This window comes from Liolophura sinensis, chromosome 13 (genome assembly GCF_032854445.1).
Source record: "Liolophura sinensis isolate JHLJ2023 chromosome 13, CUHK_Ljap_v2, whole genome shotgun sequence".
Classification (NCBI taxonomy): Eukaryota; Metazoa; Mollusca; class Polyplacophora; order Chitonida; family Chitonidae; genus Liolophura; species Liolophura sinensis.
Genome location: NC_088307.1, coordinates 19,466,230 through 19,485,167, shown reverse-complemented (window position 1 = coordinate 19,485,167; position 18,938 = coordinate 19,466,230). Strand labels below are relative to the sequence as shown.

The following is an 18,938-nucleotide window of genomic DNA, read 5'->3' as shown; positions in this document are numbered from 1 at the left end:
CTAGTGCGACGTAATGACCCAGGAGCCTCCCACCAATGCGGACGCTGTGAGTAATAGTCCAGCTTATGCTGGCTTAATCTCCGACCAAACCCGAGAAGTTCTGCCAGCAACCTGCGGGTGATCGTGGGTTTCCCGCGGGTCCTGCCCGGTTTCCACTCACCATAATGCTGACCGCCCTTGTATAAGTGAAACATTCTTTGAGTATGGGGTAAAACAACAATCAAATAAATAAATAGATAATCTTTTCTTCTCGTTTGGCAAATGGAGTGAGTTTTAATTCCTTTCACGGTTTACTTGTGCATAAATCGTAGGGTTTGTGGCATGACACAACCAAGAATCTTAACTTGGGATACTTTTTCACAGCTCCACAACACAAATCGTTGGTGATAAACGCCAGCGCCAAAATAAAACATGAAAGAAAAAAATCACTGATTTGTCCTCTGTATGCAAAGTCACGCAAACGAATCATATGTCTCTCAACGAAGGGCAAGGCCGGCGCTTGCCAATCGACAGAAGCACGTATATCTACTCTTTACACCGAACACCTAAACATATATAGATTTAACCGACAAAATAGGATTTTTAAATTTTCTTATGAATTTAAATTGGTTGAAGTATGCACTGTTTAAACGTACGCGTTTGCCACTAAACAGTACCCATAATGAATTTACAGAAAGCTGTATACTAGTACATTCTAGAGTTCCTCACTTACAACGAATTTTCTTCTTTATAGAATTAGCAGGGAAATAAATAATCACAACTAAAAGGAAAACAAAACATATCTCAGTTAAAAACTAGGCCTAAATTACTATTAATGTACCTTTATAATTGTCAATGGGTACGATTTTATCACAAATATAACACCGGCAGCAAAGATATGCTATATTACAGTCAGCGTGAACTTTTCATTAGTCATTTGAACAGAATATGTTTATCACGGGGAATATCGTCAGAGCGAAAATAATGTGGGAAGAGGTTCACGTGCAGTTGTTTACGCTACTAACCGAGGGCAAGCAACAACCTATGTTGGAATGCTGCAGGCTCCAGTTTGCAGGCAACACCTGGTTATGACAAGCAGACGAGATACCCGGTTTTGCATTTTGATACAATAGCTCCATCTGGATGCAAACAACAGCAGGTCTCTTTTCTGACGACGAAAGTGTCAATTCAGTGAACTAGATAAGGCTGAAAGACTCTATATAGAATATTTCCACAATGAGCTGCGCATATATTTGAAATATACGAAACTGAACGCAAATGAGCTTTTCCAGTTGTATTTAATTTTGATTCCCCTGTAGGCGCTCTTTCGTAAATATGGCAATGTATTCATACCAATATATCACATATGTCTCATTTGTATAATCTACTTTGCGAGATCGACATAGCCCCGCTGAGGAACAAGTTATGATGTATATACAACAACAACAACTAGCACAATGACGAATATGGACGTATGTACAGCTCAGCCAATCAGAATGTGGATCCTAGCACTGTCTATCATAACATCTTCATGTTACATATAATGGCGTACACGTGTTATCATAACATCTCAGTGATCTTCATGTTGCATATAATGATTTGCAGGTGTTATCAGAACATCTCAGTTATCTTCATGTTACATATAATGGCATTCATGTGACATCAGAATATCTTAGTCTAAAAAAAATAATCTGTTAAATTCAACAAGTCTGTTATTTGAGTGATGCTAGAATATTTTGAACAGATTATACCGTTAAATATAGCATTTGTTTATTCCGTTAATTCAAAATAAATTGATTCAACACTTACAGGATATTACGTTGAATATGATAACAACAGAATACATTCTGACATCAATCAGGCAACACATTTTCTGTTAATATTAACAGGTTATTTTTTTTTGTGTAATGATCTTCATAATGCATATAATGGCGGGCACTTGTTATCAGAATGTCTCACTGAACCTGATAGCCTATGGACCCAATGGTGTGTTAACGCTATCAGAATATCTTACTGGTTTTCAGACCTTATGGCTGGTCTGCATATGGCGTCCGTGTGATAGCAAGGCACCATAATGACATTCATGATGCGTACCATTGCGGTGTCTGCCTGGTCATTCGGAACAAGACATTTATCGTGGTAATACACGCAATGGTTTGAGCTTGTTGTCAGAACTAATCCTGATAGTACGTGTAATGGCGTGCACGTGTGATAATAATGTTTTAATGATTTTCGTTTTACATTTAATGGCGTGTGCTTGTTATCACATCTTATTGATCCCGATAATGCATTTAATGACATGTTCTTTTTATCACATTTTATTGACCTTGATAATGCACTTAATGACGTGTTCTTTATATCACATTTTATTGACCCCGATAATGCATTTAATGGCGTGTTCTTTTTATCACAACGTCTTACTGATCTCCATAATGCATTCCATGTTGTATACATGTGGACGCCATATTGACATTATGTCACTGCAAGTGGGTGTTATCAGCACTTGTTATCAGAATGGTTTGAGGATTGTTATCATGCATGCTCTGGCGTACATGATGGATTCTGATAACAGATGTAATGACATGTACGTGTTATCTGAACATCTGATAATGTGTCTAATGGTGGGGATGTATTAAAGTACTGATCCTGATAATGGCAGATAAGGATTATTTAGCATTATCATCCCAGAAATTATCCGTTTACTATATCATTATCACATCCCTTGTGCTGCACGGTCACTATGACACCAGTGACACCAAATTCACGCAATCAATACACGTATTTATTATTGGTTTCACTGGTATTTTACGTCGTACTCTAGAATATTTTCAAATATAACGGCGGTCAGCAATATAATGGGATGGAACCGAGCAGAGCCCGGAGAAAACCCACGACCAGCCGCAGGTGGTTGGGAGACTCTCCCACGCACGACGGGTGAGGAAGTCAGCATGGGGTGACCTTGAACTCACAGCGATCGCATTGGTGAGAAGCTTCCAAGCCTTCAGCGCTAGCACGCTAATTACTCGGCCACGGAAGCCCCTCAGTACATTACTGCAATCTACCGTTACTTTTCTTGTCTAACGACGCTAATCATACTCTGAGTAACATTATTTCACTTCTTTTGTCATAAACCGCATTCATTTCCTTACAGGTGTTCGCAGATTAACCTCACCGTTAGTCCAACACTGGGCATTCCAACAAGTGGCGGCTTCGCCCGTTTAACCCTCATTCAATGATTTAGCACATTAATACATTAATCCTTTGACCTTCAACCTAAGCCCTAGCGGTCAGTAGGGAGAGCGGACCCGGTGAACTGTTAATTGGTATTATCAGTACCCACCTCCCGCGCCTTTTAATCAGTTAGCGCGTTGCAGTTTTGGTTACTACCGGACACAATCTTTTCATCCTTCGCTTTCATGTAAAGCGTCACTCTCTATGCCTCCACGGCGAATGAGCCAATGGGCCAATGAGATCGGCCCTCAGGAATCCAGTCTCCGCTCTGTCTGTGAGATGTGGCTTTAAATCAGAAGATTGTCAGGTACATGGTGAAGGGCGGTAGTTATTACATAGGTTTACTTGATCTCCCACCACCCATAAACATGACAGCTAGCTGTCGCATCGGCAAAATTTTTTTAATTACACAGCGTTAAACTCCAAATGAAATAAATATAAAGCGCGGAGTTCTTTAATGGCAAGCAGACATTCTGTCTTGTCGCCCACCTACATATCGCTGTGCTTGCTTGTCGCTAATTTCTGAGAGCTCGCCGCCATTCATTTTAAATCAATTGTCACACCGATGGTATTTTCTATCGGCTTAACAGATTGCACTCGGCTCCCTTGTCCCCTTGACAATCATTTTTTGTTGTAGCTCAGTAACGTAACAAGACTACAGGGTTATATCTAGACAGAGAGTCCTAACACACTGCCACGTAAGTTGCTAAGATGCGGGCCGTTCTAAATGGGTTGACGCGACTCAGTCGCTTTATTCACCATGCATTATTTATAAAATGAAAGTCCACTGGTTGTTTATGCCACAGATCATAAAGGTGTTATTAAAAAACGTACAGACACCCTTATCCATCTACTGCACGGGTTCACACTTGTTCATAATGTGCCACGCGTATAGCGCGCGCTGACGACAGTTGGCGGGTGGGGGGGGAGGGGGGCAATGCTTGTTAAGCGCTGCCTTGATATATAGAAAGACTATATTGACGATCGTAGAGAATAAACAGTAGTGAAAACTAGCCTACCTTCTTCGTCTGATGTTACCGTATCTGTCCATTCTTCCATAGCCGGGCTCCATCAATACATCACACGGAACACAGGGTATAAATTCACTCCAGAAAACAAACTCGCAAAGAGTCCAAGGAAAACAACCGGGTTTAGAAACTCCTAACACATCTGTACTCCATTGCTGGGAGGACATAGACAGTATAGTCACGTGACTCTCTCAACAGCGTAGTGTTATAGCGCGCGGGCCTGCTGCCCTGTCGGCACTGCAAGTAAAACATCAATACTGTTCTATTCGCCTGTGTTTCTATGAACGCAGCGCACTGTTTGCGAGCACATTGTTTGACTTTGAAAATAGCTACGCGTAATATACACAACGGCCATGACAATCAGAAACCGATAATTGGTCTCAAATAATTCTCTGCGAATAATTTTTCTCTCATTTTGATGTGGTATTTTTTCTCTCTCTCTCTCTCTCTCTTTATCAAATGATGAAACGCATGCGCTGTGGTACTTTTTTTATCCGCTCTAATTGCAATATCCATTTACAGCTAGACCACTATATACGTACGAAGAGCGCTTATTCAATACCGTAATTTAATCGCTTTTGTATAATGATGTTTCTATCTGCACAATAGTGTGGCGTTGATGTTTACCTCTGAAGCGTGATTGGATTGGCTAATTAAGAATAGAGGCCCTCAATAAAGGAAAAAAACTAGGCGAAAATCGGAGACATTAGCGAACAAAGGTATGTGCTGTAGACGCATGCGCGCGATTGAGCCTTTTTGCTCCCGTCATACACCGATTGTTTGAAGACGTCTTTCTGTCCATCCGGTTTACTCAGTTTATCATGATGAAGTCAGTCAAGAACTGGGACACAAAGCTCGAACACAGTCAGTAAATGCGATTGGTTATATCTGAACTACTATTCATACATCATGTCAGTTAGATGTCAAGACAAAATTGAGAAGCACTGACTCCAAAGGAGGGAAAGCGGGGACAATGTCCATAAAAAACCTCCAACACTGTAAAATATGAAGGAAAAGTACATGCATCTAACAAGAACGTAAGAACAAGAGAGTAAGCAAGAAATGTCTATATCAAACAAATCTTTTCAGACAGTATGTCCTATCACTGGTCTAATAGACTGACGAGCCTAAACGTAGAGGAGTGAGTTCGAATCCAGGCTAGAATGAGCAGTTTGTAATCTGTTTGGGCTTGGTTTTGGGGATGTCAGACAAGGTACTAATTAGATCTTGAATGAGGCATAAGGAATCTTTCCCGTGAGGATAAGAAGAAAAATTCGCACTTTTGGATCTAGCTCCAGTTTATCCCTGTAAAACATTTCTTGGGAAACTCTTTCGATGACTTAGTTTCTAAGTTCTGCCTAGCCAGGAAGACCGTTCCTGATTGCCTGTCTGTCTCATCAGCCGGCTAGTTTGACATTTCGCATTCTTGTCTGACAAAGAGCCGGTTAGACTCTGATCGACTTTCCACTAAAGAACAGGATTATTGCTGGCTACAGCCTTACGTTAATCGGATTAATAATTCAGCCGAGGCTCCTTACGGGGGAGTGTCACATACGTGAAACCCGTAAAACACTAGACACAAGTGATGAATGAAATTTATTTTCTTTTTTTCAGTTCTTTCTGAGTCTTCCAGTGTTTAGGCAATCCAGTTGGGACTAGCTTGCATGAACAACGAAGGAAAATGTCAATTAACGGGCCGCTGCGGTACAAGATAGAAGCACATGTGGACTTTCAATCAAAACACGAAAGAAATTCTAATCAAAAAACACCATCTTCCTGAAACAGTGTGTACAACACGATTATCTATTTCGACACCTCGGTATCAAAGACACCTCAAGATTTGGCAGATTGATTTGCTAAATATTGTAAGATGTCAGTGTTTTTCCAGAACGCCATTTAAATGGGGGTGGTACAACAAACTAAGACCTATGTTTTTGGTCCATATATATGCGATGCTCCAACGAATGGTATATATGGGTATATAAGCTTATGTGAAAAAACATCAACATGTCAGACGGCAGATTAATATGAAATACCCAGAAACATTGTCAGCGGCATGTCCATATGGCAGTCAGACCTGTCAGAGAAAATTAGCTCATGGCCCAACGAAACAACAGGCGGTTATTATACTCGGCTTTTGATACGCTGGTATCGCCTCAGGTGGAACTAATTCACATCTGTGACGTTTCCATTGACGTCATCACTTTGACGTGGTCACTTTTTACATGCCTGCATACTTAATGCTAAGTTCCAGTTGATCATGCGTGCCTTCAATGCAAATTCCCCATTTCGTCCAACACGGCCTTTTGTAGTAAATGCAACTATTCCCTCGCCAACAAAAATCCTAGCTGGATTCATTTAACGTACACCTGGGGATATTTCATTTATATAACAGCAGTCGATTTTGGGGGGATTACTCCTGACGTGGTGGAATTAGCGAGAGTTGGATTCGAAGCTAAGACTGAAATGGCCTGAGGCCGATCGGCTGCAGCAAGAACAAAGGGCCGCCGTGTCAGTTAAAATATCTAACGTCACTGGCAAGAAGCTTAAGCGAAGCGGCACTATAACGCGCAGTTTTCGAGTTACGTCATTACGGCGAGAGCCGCCGATTTATGGCAAGGTATATGGCTTGTCTGTCTTTTGACCTGACTGGTTTCTTTCCTCTTGACTTCAGGTGGTGCTAATCGCACAGTCGCACATGCAAGGTGCGCAAAATACGTCACCGAACCAGACTGACCTGATAACATTGTAGTATTCGTGTTAAGATAAAGATACCGGTACAAAACATTTTTTGCAATGTTTGAAATTAAAACTGGCCTAAAACGACGACGTCACGTCATAAAGGGACGTTACTCTTTATTTTCGTGATGTCGTGTCTCGAAATTTGCGCATCACTTATGGGAGACGCCTAGGGGATATCACAGAAATAATGTGGCAATTGACATTGTATCTTAGCCAAATAGAAACGCGTGGAAGTAAAACCATACTTTATTTATTTATTTATTTATTTACTTATTTATTTGCAGTTTTACGCCGTACTCAGTGATATTTCAATTATACGAAGGCGGCAAGCATTATTGTGGAAACCCACGATCGCCTGCAGGTTGCTGACGGAACTTCCCACGTTCGACCTGAGAGGAAGAAAGAATGCACTGAATTGTATCTCAGAGCGCTAGCATCGGTGAGAGGTTTCTGAGACATTGTGCTGGAAAACTTTATAGGGCAAGTATTGTCGTAAATGTGCGTGAACTTTACCGTTGTCGTCCTCAGACATGGTAGGAACAGAGTTCAGTATTCTTTCACCAAATGTAACTGAAGTTGATTTTGAAAGGTCAAGCAGTGAAATTTCATTTGAGTTCGTGAATAAATGGATAAAAAGTCATCCTGGAATATCACGTGCCAGTTTATACATAGTCGGTGGGCTTGATCGTGGATGGTTGAGCGGACGTCCATTAATCTGTTTTGGAGAGTTAGATTCCAATAAGGGAATATAGACATCGAAAACGGAAAAAAAAATCGAACCTGTTGGCGTTTTCCTAGAATACGATAAGGCCGCGGAAAAAGGTCTTGGATCCCATTAAATATTTATGAAAGTGTTTTTTCCGTCGGTCAGCGGTAGAATATGGGTGGCCATTGCTTTAATGAAGTGTGATAAAATTGTTAATTACTTGACAATGGCGGCTGGAAGTATTCCAGGAGAGAGACAGAGTGTATACGACAAGACAGAGAAAAAAAAATAAAGGCTTGGGATTCGCGAAGATCCTTTTCATTCAGCATGAAAGTACTTAGAATGGACGCAAATAAGGTATAACGAAAATGACAATCCGGCAATGTATGATTGAAACCTCTTAGGAAATCATCGGGGCGATTTAGAACTTAAATCATCACAGGACACTATAACAAGATGGCCGCCTTGCACGTTCGGAGTCTGTAATCCTTCAGTATGTAAACGCCTGTGGAATAATGATGTATTAGAAAATTATGCCTTTTCCTGTGCACTTGTAAAGCCGACTAGTGATGTATGAGTTTATTCTGTTATTAATGCATATATTCCGACAGATATGGTGATGTCGTGCATATACATGTGCCTATATCCATATTGTTAGTGTCAGTAGCTTTGTCGGCAGACATCATGAATAACGGCTCTGAGGCACGCGTTTAAAAAATTGTAGCCACGGAAATACACCTATACTTCAATCTGCATCAGATATATACAGTGTATTGGTTATACATAAACTCCGAAATTCAAACTGACTAGAACCGAGGTTTGATGACACCTTCAAAGAGTGTTTCAGAGAAAAAGCTTATTTACACAAGTAAAGCCCTTTAAAATAGCGAGGGGCCTCCTTGTCAGAGAAGAGTAGCACGCCAGCGCGGCGCAATGGCCCAAGAACCTCACACCAATGCGTTGCTGTGAGTTCAAGTAATCATCCTGGATTTCCCTAGGGCTGTACGTGGGAAGGTCTTCCAGCAACCTGCGGATGGTCGTGTGTTTCCCGGGGTCTGCCTGGTTTCCTCTCACCATAATGCTTGCCGACGTCGTATAAGTGAAATATTCTTGATTACGGCGTAAAACACCAATCAAATAAATACTGATTAGACGACTGGTTAAGGGACTTTCACTCCAGAGGTCACCAGATACCATTATCGGAAAGGGAATGTCCTAAAATCCCCCTTTTCTATTGAATGTTGGGACCAGTGTGGTACTAAGTGGTCAATGTTGCTCTCTTATGTGGTCTTACATGAAGCTCGCGGGAGAATACTTGCTTTCGGCGCAGCAATGACACGCATATGCTACTCGTAGAGACTTCGCCAGAAGCTAGCCAATGGCATGTGGTTTACACCTTGCACTTCGATTTAGTCAACCCATAAAAATGGCCGACATTATATGTTCGTACATTATATGTAAGAGAAAACTACTTGAGCATGACGTTCAACAAATAACAATCAGATATATAGATCGATCAATAAATAAAGGAATAAACCTATTACGCGAGATCTAGAGTGAAAAAAGTCTCTCAGATGTACAACGAGATGACTGTATATCAGTACCGTGTATGTTAAACTATAGAAGCTGCAAAAACATACCCAAGTACACTAGCCCCTGTTGCTAAACACTGTGCTAACATTAGCTACTGATTTATGCGAGATTTCTGGTCTTCGTACAGAATATATGGGGCAAAAAAACAACCAAACGTTTTCTTAGCCAATAGATAGAATGATCAAGTTGGGGATAATGTGGACTCTGGATTTAATCAATGAAGTCAGCATTGTCGAAGGAATACCGACGGGAAATAGGTGGTTTCCGGTCCAACATTAACTTCCGGAATCCCTCGAGAAACACATCATTAGGCTGAGCCAATCTGGTTTCCGAGTCATGTTCAACGTCCGTAGCCAAGATATGTACGGAAAAAAAAAACACTGGAAAAGAAATACCACCACACGTTTCCGACATTCCCCTTTCATTTCGAAAATCAGCCTGAATAAACAACGTCCCATGGAAGGCACTAAAGCAGAGGATTACGTCATGCGGTCAACATGTCAAAGAAGCGTGGTAGAAAAAGCGGGTAATGTCTGATAAGATGCTCTCATAATACTTCCTGTCATTTCCAACACAGAAAAAGTGAGTGAGTGAGTGAGTGCTTGGGGTTTAACGTCAGACTTAAACAATTTTTCAGTCATATGGCGATGAAGGAATCCTTAGAGTGCATTAATGTGCCTCTTTGTTGCAGGACAGATTTCCACCGCTCTTTTGTCTAACAAACACAGAAAAAGAGAGCTATCAACACCAAATGTAATCCTCCGAAAAGGGCTCTATGCACGTATATTGCTTGCTTCTAATTTTGCCTGCATTTTGTTGCGGGGAACGGGTTCTAGTCCCACAGTCGGTGTTCATTTTTGTCAACTTTGATTAGTCTGTATTATGTTTCATCGTCATGGCCCGCGAGAAGTCGCGTTAAGTTAAGAGACATAATGCAATATGGGCAATTTGATCTGGCTATGAAGAATGCATCCGTATAAAAATACTACAAACCGTCATGAATGACCGATTTACCTTAATTCCACGGTGGAAATATTTCAGCCACATCATGGTGGCAAACAGTCATGTGAAAGATAGCCCCGTGTGTATATCACATGTCTAATCCATGTATTTTTAGATGACGATTGTGCTACACGTATGTGAAATTTCTCATCTTCCTATTCGCTCATTTGAATCTTTGAGCGTTGTGACTTGTCTACAGAGAGTGGTTACGTAACCAAGATTTGATTGGCTGAGCCTTAATGCCGTGATGAAGAACATTTGTTATATAAGGCAGGATGTATGATACATACATACAAACTGTAATGCCCTAAAAAGGGCCTTTGAAGAATAATTAAAGAACTTAGGAACTAAATTGTTACACTATTTGCATACGGATTTCATTTATTTCATTTGCTTCTTTCCAAAATCATTGAAAACTATTGACTGTTTCTCTTTGCATGAACGCGTCTTAATTTCGTACTTTATTAGTTCTTCGGTGGTTCTTCGGCCAAGGACATCCATTCTGGTTGAAGAGTGTCTGTTTTGACGCCTACATTCACATGGATCGCACAGAACTTCAGCAAGCGTGGTGGAGAATCAGCCGGTGAATAATGTATAAGCCACATTCGCATTTCAGGATGCGCACCACTACACTCGCCACAACAGAACAGTCGAGGTCAAATTAGAGGTTATAGAGAAATCTCGAAATCCGATTTGTGTATGTATATATGTTTGCACACTTAGGGGTTGACTTCGTACTTAACAATTTTTCATTCATATAACGACAACGAATCATTAGGTGTTTGTACATTTACCGTGTCTTGTTATGACAGGGCGAGTGCATGCCGCCAAAGTGCTGCCGCCTCTGAAACATCATGCCGAAGACAGCAGGCAGGACACTCCATGCACCGAGTCACATTATACTGACACCAGGCCAACCAGTCCCGTTTCCTTGCTCTAATCTCTGTTGAGTGTTGAGCGCCAAGCGAGTTAGCAACAAGTACCATTTTTAATATCCGATATGTGAGCAAGTGTTTGCTGGATCTGAACCTTCATTAGGCACAGGTATTCTGCTCTCATGAAGCAAGTATCTATACTTTCAACATTAACATGATTTATTTATTTGATAGGTGTTTTACGCCGTACAGATCTTTCCACTTACGGGCACATTAAGATGACGATATTCTCATTATTGCATTAAAGGACAAGTATTTATGCATGTACAAGCCATGAATTAATTCACGTCTCCGAGGATCTCTTCGCGAAACAATATTGGCCTTTCTGTGGACAATATCATAGATAACACGGCAGGTGAGTGCATGTCGTTGTTGAATACTACCTTTCGGGCTGCCGAGATGCATGTGCACTCAAGGGTGGCTGAGTACACGAGGATGTGATGGATGGCTGTTTTCTGTGCGTGATAACGAGTAGCGTGCGAGGCAATGCGTGCATGATAAATGCGGCAGATATACGCATGAGGGTGCTATAATCACGCCGGAGCTTGGATGCTGATGGATGTTTGTTCTCTCTTGTGGCTCATTATGTTTACGCGAAACAAGGCTAACACTACCAAAGCCCAGTGGCAGATCAGGACGAATGCAATAGGTGGAGATGAATGTTTCAAGAAAATGAAAACGAAGAAGAAGGTTTAGGTCCGCTCAGGCACTTATCAAGGGAAGCACGCGCGGTGAGATTTCCTGGTAAACGCATGCGCGTGCATCCTCGCCTGTTTCACGCTTGCTTTCACCCCTTGAAGGAGTACCAGTAGAAAACAACCTCATATAGATCACCGACCGTCACAGAGAAAAGCAATAAAATCAATTTTCACGGTGAAGGCATGTCAGTAAGTCTGGAGGCGAGGTGTTGGCGTGTGTTATAAATGAGGAAGCTTCACTGACCAAAACTACACGAGATTCAAAACGTGAGACTCTCTCTCTACCATAAGGTCAACTGGTAGCAATAGCATTAACCTTCATACAAATCGAATCGAGATCAACTGCACGTCTTACTGAGTAGTCGCAACACTACGTCAAGCGTATTTATCACGTGTATTGCATCTCTTTAATATACGTTGCAATGGACATACAAAAGACAGACCGTTTAGCTCAAGAAGTTGTCTTAGACTTAACACAGGCTATTATTCCAGGTCTTATATTTAACGGCTAAACGTGACAACAAAATATTAACTTAAAGTACATATCAGATGAGAGACGATTCAACACAGCCCCGAAGATAGCCCGATTTAATTTTTCGATTTTTTTTTAAACTAGTAAAATGCATTTGAAAGTTTGGATTCTACGATTGTCTTTTCTAACCTTTAGACACTAGCAATGTCATATTAAGGTTTTTCACTAAACACAAATAGGTTGCTAAATTTCATCCTGCAAAATACGTATGCAAATAGATTTATAAATTCATAATTAATGGTCCTTGAAACAACCTGTTTCTGTTTGAATCAGCAAAAGTATGAACGTAACATCACTGATACCACTGTAGAATCCCATGTTTTAAACCCATATTTTAATCTTATGCAAAACAACATAGATCGCACTACAGTCTTGCGTGTTGTACAGTGATCTTTCCTTTGAAAAATACTTCATTTTAGTGTTTTCTTTGTCTTGAAACTTAAAAGCTTTTTTCAAAATTTTCTGGTGAAAGTTCAAGACAACTCTTAGAGGTCCTGATTCTAGTGCGATGGAAAGTATGCAAGTAATAGGACTAAGTGTAGCAGGGAGCAGTTTAAAAACTTTTTTTGAATTATTTCGCCTATACGTATCTTTAATTTTATATATTTTATACATGTATATCTCTTTTAGAAAAAAAAAAACAAAAAAAAAAAAACAATTTGAAATAATGCCGAGAGTTGCCAAGGCATAATTGTTCACTCTTTTATTCGTGAACAGTGCATGTTGTCTTTCTAATTCACACGTTCTTAACACAATATACCAGACTGAAACTTAGCAACTGACATCTTCTCTTATGATTTTTGCTGCGCCAAGCAGTAACGGGCCTTCTCGGTATCGGAATTCCATGCCTCATACTATATTCTCAGAGATCCCAACAAAACGCCAGGTTCGTCTCCGTTTACAGGGCAAAGCCCAGGAGGAGGTTATTAAATACGCCCTAATCGCTGCCACGTGACATTGAACCGTTAATAATTATGTTTGTTCCACGGCCTAATTTTTCCCTCATTTATCTCAGAAATTTATGGAATGAAAAAACCATTCTGCAGATAATATTAATGCCAAGGGCTGACCCGCAAGGTGTCCCAGAGGCTGGGCGTAAAACCTGGAATTAATGAAAGATACGGCAAAGCCCCAGCATATCCCTGAGTTCGTTAACATATACTGCCAACGGGAAAAACGCAACCAGGATTAATCAAACAGCGGGAATAAAAGAGAAAAAAAGCGACGGCAAGCTGATATTATTATAATAATACGGTGGTGCACACGGCTAAATAGCTGCATTTGTCTTTCGATTTTTCCACATTTCCAGCATATTTTAGTTTTTGTCTTTTCCGTTATTTTTTTTTTTTACCCGGAGTTACCTTTCCGAAATATGGGTTCCGAAATTTGATCAATAATGCGCTGGTTTTAACGGTTGCAAGGATCGTTAGGAACTCGAGTCGCTAAGCTGTCTTTGTTTCGCATATTTGCGCAGCCAGGGATGATTACTCATCTTCCGTAATTCCACTGGTCTATGATCCTTACAGTCAACCACTGTTATCACACAATATTCCAAAACACTAACCTATAACATAATAATATGTCAGAATAGACTGCGCTGTTTTGGCAAGCACCGAGTGGATTGTCACTCAATTTCCAAAACTCGAACTCGAAGGATTTTAGACTTGTATGATGACGTCGGACAGGTTTATGGAGTGTCCGGAATAAACGACTGACCTTCGGTGGGTTCCTAACAAATCTACAGACTAAGACCACCTGCCGAACCAGCGAGAGATGGTTCTATACCACCTGGTAGAACGGGAGTGCTATTTACCGACACAAGAATGGAGACCGTTTGGTCTTAGAGAATCAATTAAGCAAAGCACAGTCTGCCTTAAAAGCCCTACCCCAGAGCCAGTCTTAGCTACAGTTATATCTTTCTTTATACCTCAGTGGAATCAGTTATGTAATACTCTTCGGGGAATTTTTCGCCAGACATAACACTTGGCAACCAGTGGATTCTTGTAACTGTGGTTTTGTTTGAAATGAGTGCAATATTTCTCATATCAACATTGTTTTGTCAACATTCTACTCGATTCTGGGCCAAAAAGCTTCCCGAAGCCTCCATTGAAAACTAGAAATCCAGCCAAAAAATCCTTGGCAGACAGAGGATCTCATTTCCCTATATTCTATCAAGACCCACAGCAACGAGATATATTGTTGAAGTCATGGACACACTCCAGGGCTTTTGATAGTAATTAATTTACACGAATTTTTAGAATGCCTGGAAGCAAACGCCAGATGACGTCAATTGAGGTAACAAGTGCAAATCTATTTGCTAAATGAAAACAAAGATTTTTGTAATCTTATTACTTGCATTGATCCAAAAATAGAATATAATTAAATGACATGTTCATAGTTTTTCGCATTTAAACATTTTGACAAGAATTTAAATTAAGAGAGAATGAGTGCATAATTAATGTGGTACGTTCATATATGATTCATTAATATTTCATTTTGCGCAACATGATTGTTTGAATCTCAAAGATTATATGGAATTCTCAAGTACCCTTTTGATTGGCTGTTTTATATTGCTTAGCCCAGATCTCAAACGGGCCTGATGTTTGTCTGCATTCCAAACTATCTGAGCGAAAAACAACGGAATGTGCCGATTTCACGCTCGAAGAGGGCTAACATGCATATCCAAGATATTACCGGGTTTTACTGACCGGAAGTACAGAAACACGCATGCTCATTAATTCAAATCGCTGAGGCAGCAATGTCCCGACCCGAACGCGACACCTGTATGTAAAAAGAGAGGTATACTCGAGGATATAATCCTATCGGCCCATGAGAGATAAATATTCCTTCTGTTGGAGATATTTTGTCTCTCGTGTTATGGACTTTTCCGTTATTAAATCACATGAATACTCATTCCACAAAGTACCAAGGAAATGTTTCATTTTACCTCACAAAAATTTTTTTATCTCTCCTAAACACCCATTTTCGTTAAAAAGTACTGGGTGCAAGAAGAACATCTTGTTTACCAATCTCGTGGTAGTGTTCACCTTTTCTTTAAACAGTTGATTGCATCTGAAAGAGAGATATAAAGCTATTCTCTAAGCAGTTTATTGCATCTGAAAGAGAGATATAAAGCTATTCTCTAAACAGTTTATTGCTTCTGAAAGAGAGATATTAAACAGTTTAATGCATCTGAGAGACAGGTATATAAAGCTACGCTCTAAACGGTTTAATATACCGCAAGAGATACAAAGCTATTCTCTAAACGGTTGAATGCACCTGATATAAAGGTATAAAGCATTGAAATCACTTACCTTAAAGAAATATTATCTCACCATGCTGGAAACCTCGGTAAGTCTTTATGCGCTACGTAAAACCATGCGCCATTTTGCATTTTTAAAACTTCTTAAAAAATATTTCTCTGGTTGATTTGTATTCCTCTGATATACCTCTTGTATGGTAATCCAAGAAGTGTCAGCCAATATTGTTCTGAAAGCGAAAAAAGAAACAAAACAGAAAAGATGGTATAAACAGCGATAATCAAGGTACGAGTGACATTGCCATGTTGCGCATGTTCTCGTGACATTCGTAGAAGACGCACACTGTGTGCATGGGTTATACAAATCTGAGAAATCCCCAGTAGTTGTGTAATTTCAAAAACAGCTAAACAACAAATTGCATTTATTTACTTTTAAATCTATTCTTGAAAAAACTGATGCTCTTGCATGACCAATCTCTCCTCAGCAGCCTGCCACTACATCTCAGTCTCCCTCATTCCTTTTCCCCTTATATCCCCTCCCTCCAGCCCCATTTTTTCGTCACTAACAGCCCATACTGGAAGTGTGTTTGATTTTTATTCAAAACCAAAAGGCACGTTATGATTTCGTCGTGATGGTAGGCCTACTCTCAAAAATAATAACCTGTTAAATTTAACACAAAGTCTGTTGTCTGAGTGATGCTGGAATGTATACTGCTATTGCATCAGATTATTCTGTTAAATATAACAGTCATTCTGTTAATTCAACATAAAGATTTTGTTAACCTGCGGGTGATCGTGGATTTTCCCAGGGGCTCTGCCCGGTCTCCTCTCACTATGATGCTGGCCGCCGTCGTATAAGTGAAATATTCTTGAGTACGGCGTAAAACACCAATCAAATAAATAAATAAATAAATAAATAAATAAATAAATAAATAAATAAATAAATAAATAAATAAATAAATAAATAAAGATTCTATTCGGCTAGCAAAATATTCTGTTGAATATAATCAGAGTATTCTGTTAAAATTAAGAGATTAATTTTATGAGTGTAGTTTACTTGACTCTTTCTCTTTGTATGAATCCGTCTTAATTCATACCTTACGCTTTTCTCACATTTTGGTGGTTTGTATTGAACACCATTTTGGAAATTGGCCTTGCGATTATGGATCTAGAACGTCCATTTTGGTGCAAGGCTGCTATACTAATATCTGCCTCGATACTATACATTCCATCTTTCTAAATAATCAAATTGTACCTTAATTATTGATTCAATAATGACGTGAAAACAATGATTGAAAAGACAATGTATCTAAAGTTTCCAGCCAAGTGTTACGGAGTTGAGAAGAGCATAGCAAGATTGGGTTTGGTGTTGTGTTACCCCAGCGGGCACCTGTACATATCATACCATGTCACAAAATAATTAGTTTATGGAAGATGATATGAGACATAGTATTACATTTCTGTACACAGGGAGTCATCAGTCTTCGCCTTTAACATTATGGACAGACATGTGTATAACGTTATGTGTTTCATGACCATAAAGATGTAAATACATGTATGTATACCTCCATAGGTTGACCACATGAAGGGGATTCCCCACTGTAGGTTAAGCGGAGGGGTATATTAGTCCACGTCTGAATCGATGGGTTGCCAAGGCAGTTCAAACTATACTTCCATATACACGATAAGCCTGTTGGCTTCGTCTGTCCCACATGATGAAACACCCTACCGGTTTCTAGATGCCAGATTAATGTGTTTCAAATCAATCTGGACAAATGTGAAGGCGGATAACAAGGAGTGTGGGATCCACATTTTTCCTGAACCCAAATTGCCAAATTTGTGAAGGGAAGGCGTTTGTTGGCATATCTAAGAACAGCAAGTGTCGTTTTTAAAGTCTTTGCAATAATGTTGATTTACTCAAAATGCTGTGATTAATAAAAAAATATAATTGTGTTACTCAACCATTTGTGGTTTAAAATACAAATCACATTAAAATAATGCAAAAGGACCAGGCTTCGGAGATGCTTAGTCCAACAGCAGGGACCTGGCCTAGGAAATGCTTAGTCCAACAGCAGGGACAAGACCTCGGGGATGCTTAGTCTAACAGCAGGGACCTGGCCTAGGAAATGCTTAGTCCAACAACAGGGACCGGGACCCAGGGATGCTTAGTCTAACAGCAGGGACCTGGCCTAGGAAATGCTTAGTCCAACAGCAGGGACAAGACCTCGGGGATGCTCAGTCCAACAGTAGTAGTGCTGTTAGTCGTCACTACACAGCTCCATGTTCTGAGGACAAAACAAAACTAGTAGATTCTAGATGGGCCATGCTCTGGTTTAATATGACATAGCCTGGAGTCAAATATGGTATCCTAGGCATGTTTTACTGTTTCTGGCACATGTACCAGTTAGGCAACACCTTTAATTTGGACGCACTGTGATCACTCAGCCACCGTAGCTGTTTCCTCCAAGTAATGCTATAGAGAATAGTTAATCAAGTCAATCCTTCCTTATCAAAGTGCCATCCAAAATCTCAGAGATGGTCTTCAGGGAAACTAGAAACCTGTACTACCGGCAGCAGACGTTTCCTGTATTATCAATTTTACAAACTATTATTTTTCATCTTGAAGTAAATAATAGAAAAGGAGTAACGGTTTGAGTAAATACAGGTTCTGGGGCTGAATAAGTTGATACTATTTGAGTATTTACAGGAACAGTTAGAATAAAACCCTAAATGAGGTATATTAACAGGAGGCCGGAATTCAATGGTGCCAATCTGCCAACTATCGCACTGTCTGCGTTGATGTGGTTTTATGCCCCCTTTCTGTAGTCTTTTATGTTGAGTGTGAAACTGTCTCTTTGAATGAGAACATAATCCAGTAAGCTACTGCTTTCATCAAAAGATGTGTTACGTTAAATTCTTTCACTGGGGGATTGGTGGAAGGAATTTTGTGAAAATAGAAGACTTCCCTTGCTCACTATATAGCCCTATACCATATAAATATGTTTTTACACGATATCCCTCGAGTATCTTGCCTGACACAGAAGCCAGTGTTTTATGCGTTGCTGGGTTATCGCCCTTGGAAACATTGCACCCCAAGAAGCAAAGCAATAGATTCAAAATACAACAGACTCGATCGATTCCAAATCGGCTGTTTTCACTATAAACATTCTTAGAGATGCATACTATCTATCCTTGTCTCTCAGAACTACCAGTGATTTGGTAAGACTTTCATT

At 40.1% G+C, this 18,938-nt stretch overlaps 1 protein-coding gene across 1 annotated transcript in view; it reads right to left on the bottom strand.

Annotated features, from left to right (window-relative positions):
- The window catches only part of LOC135480954 (voltage-dependent calcium channel type A subunit alpha-1-like), a 149,309-nt gene extending 144,735 nt beyond the window's left edge, over positions 1-4,574 (bottom strand). Inside the window, exon 1 of the mRNA XM_064760885.1 lies at positions 4,230-4,574. Coding sequence (XP_064616955.1) covers positions 4,230-4,269 — 40 coding nt within the window. The 5' untranslated portion in view covers positions 4,270-4,574. The remainder of the gene's footprint in view (positions 1-4,229) is intronic.
- Between the last annotated feature and the right edge of the window lie 14,364 nt (positions 4,575-18,938).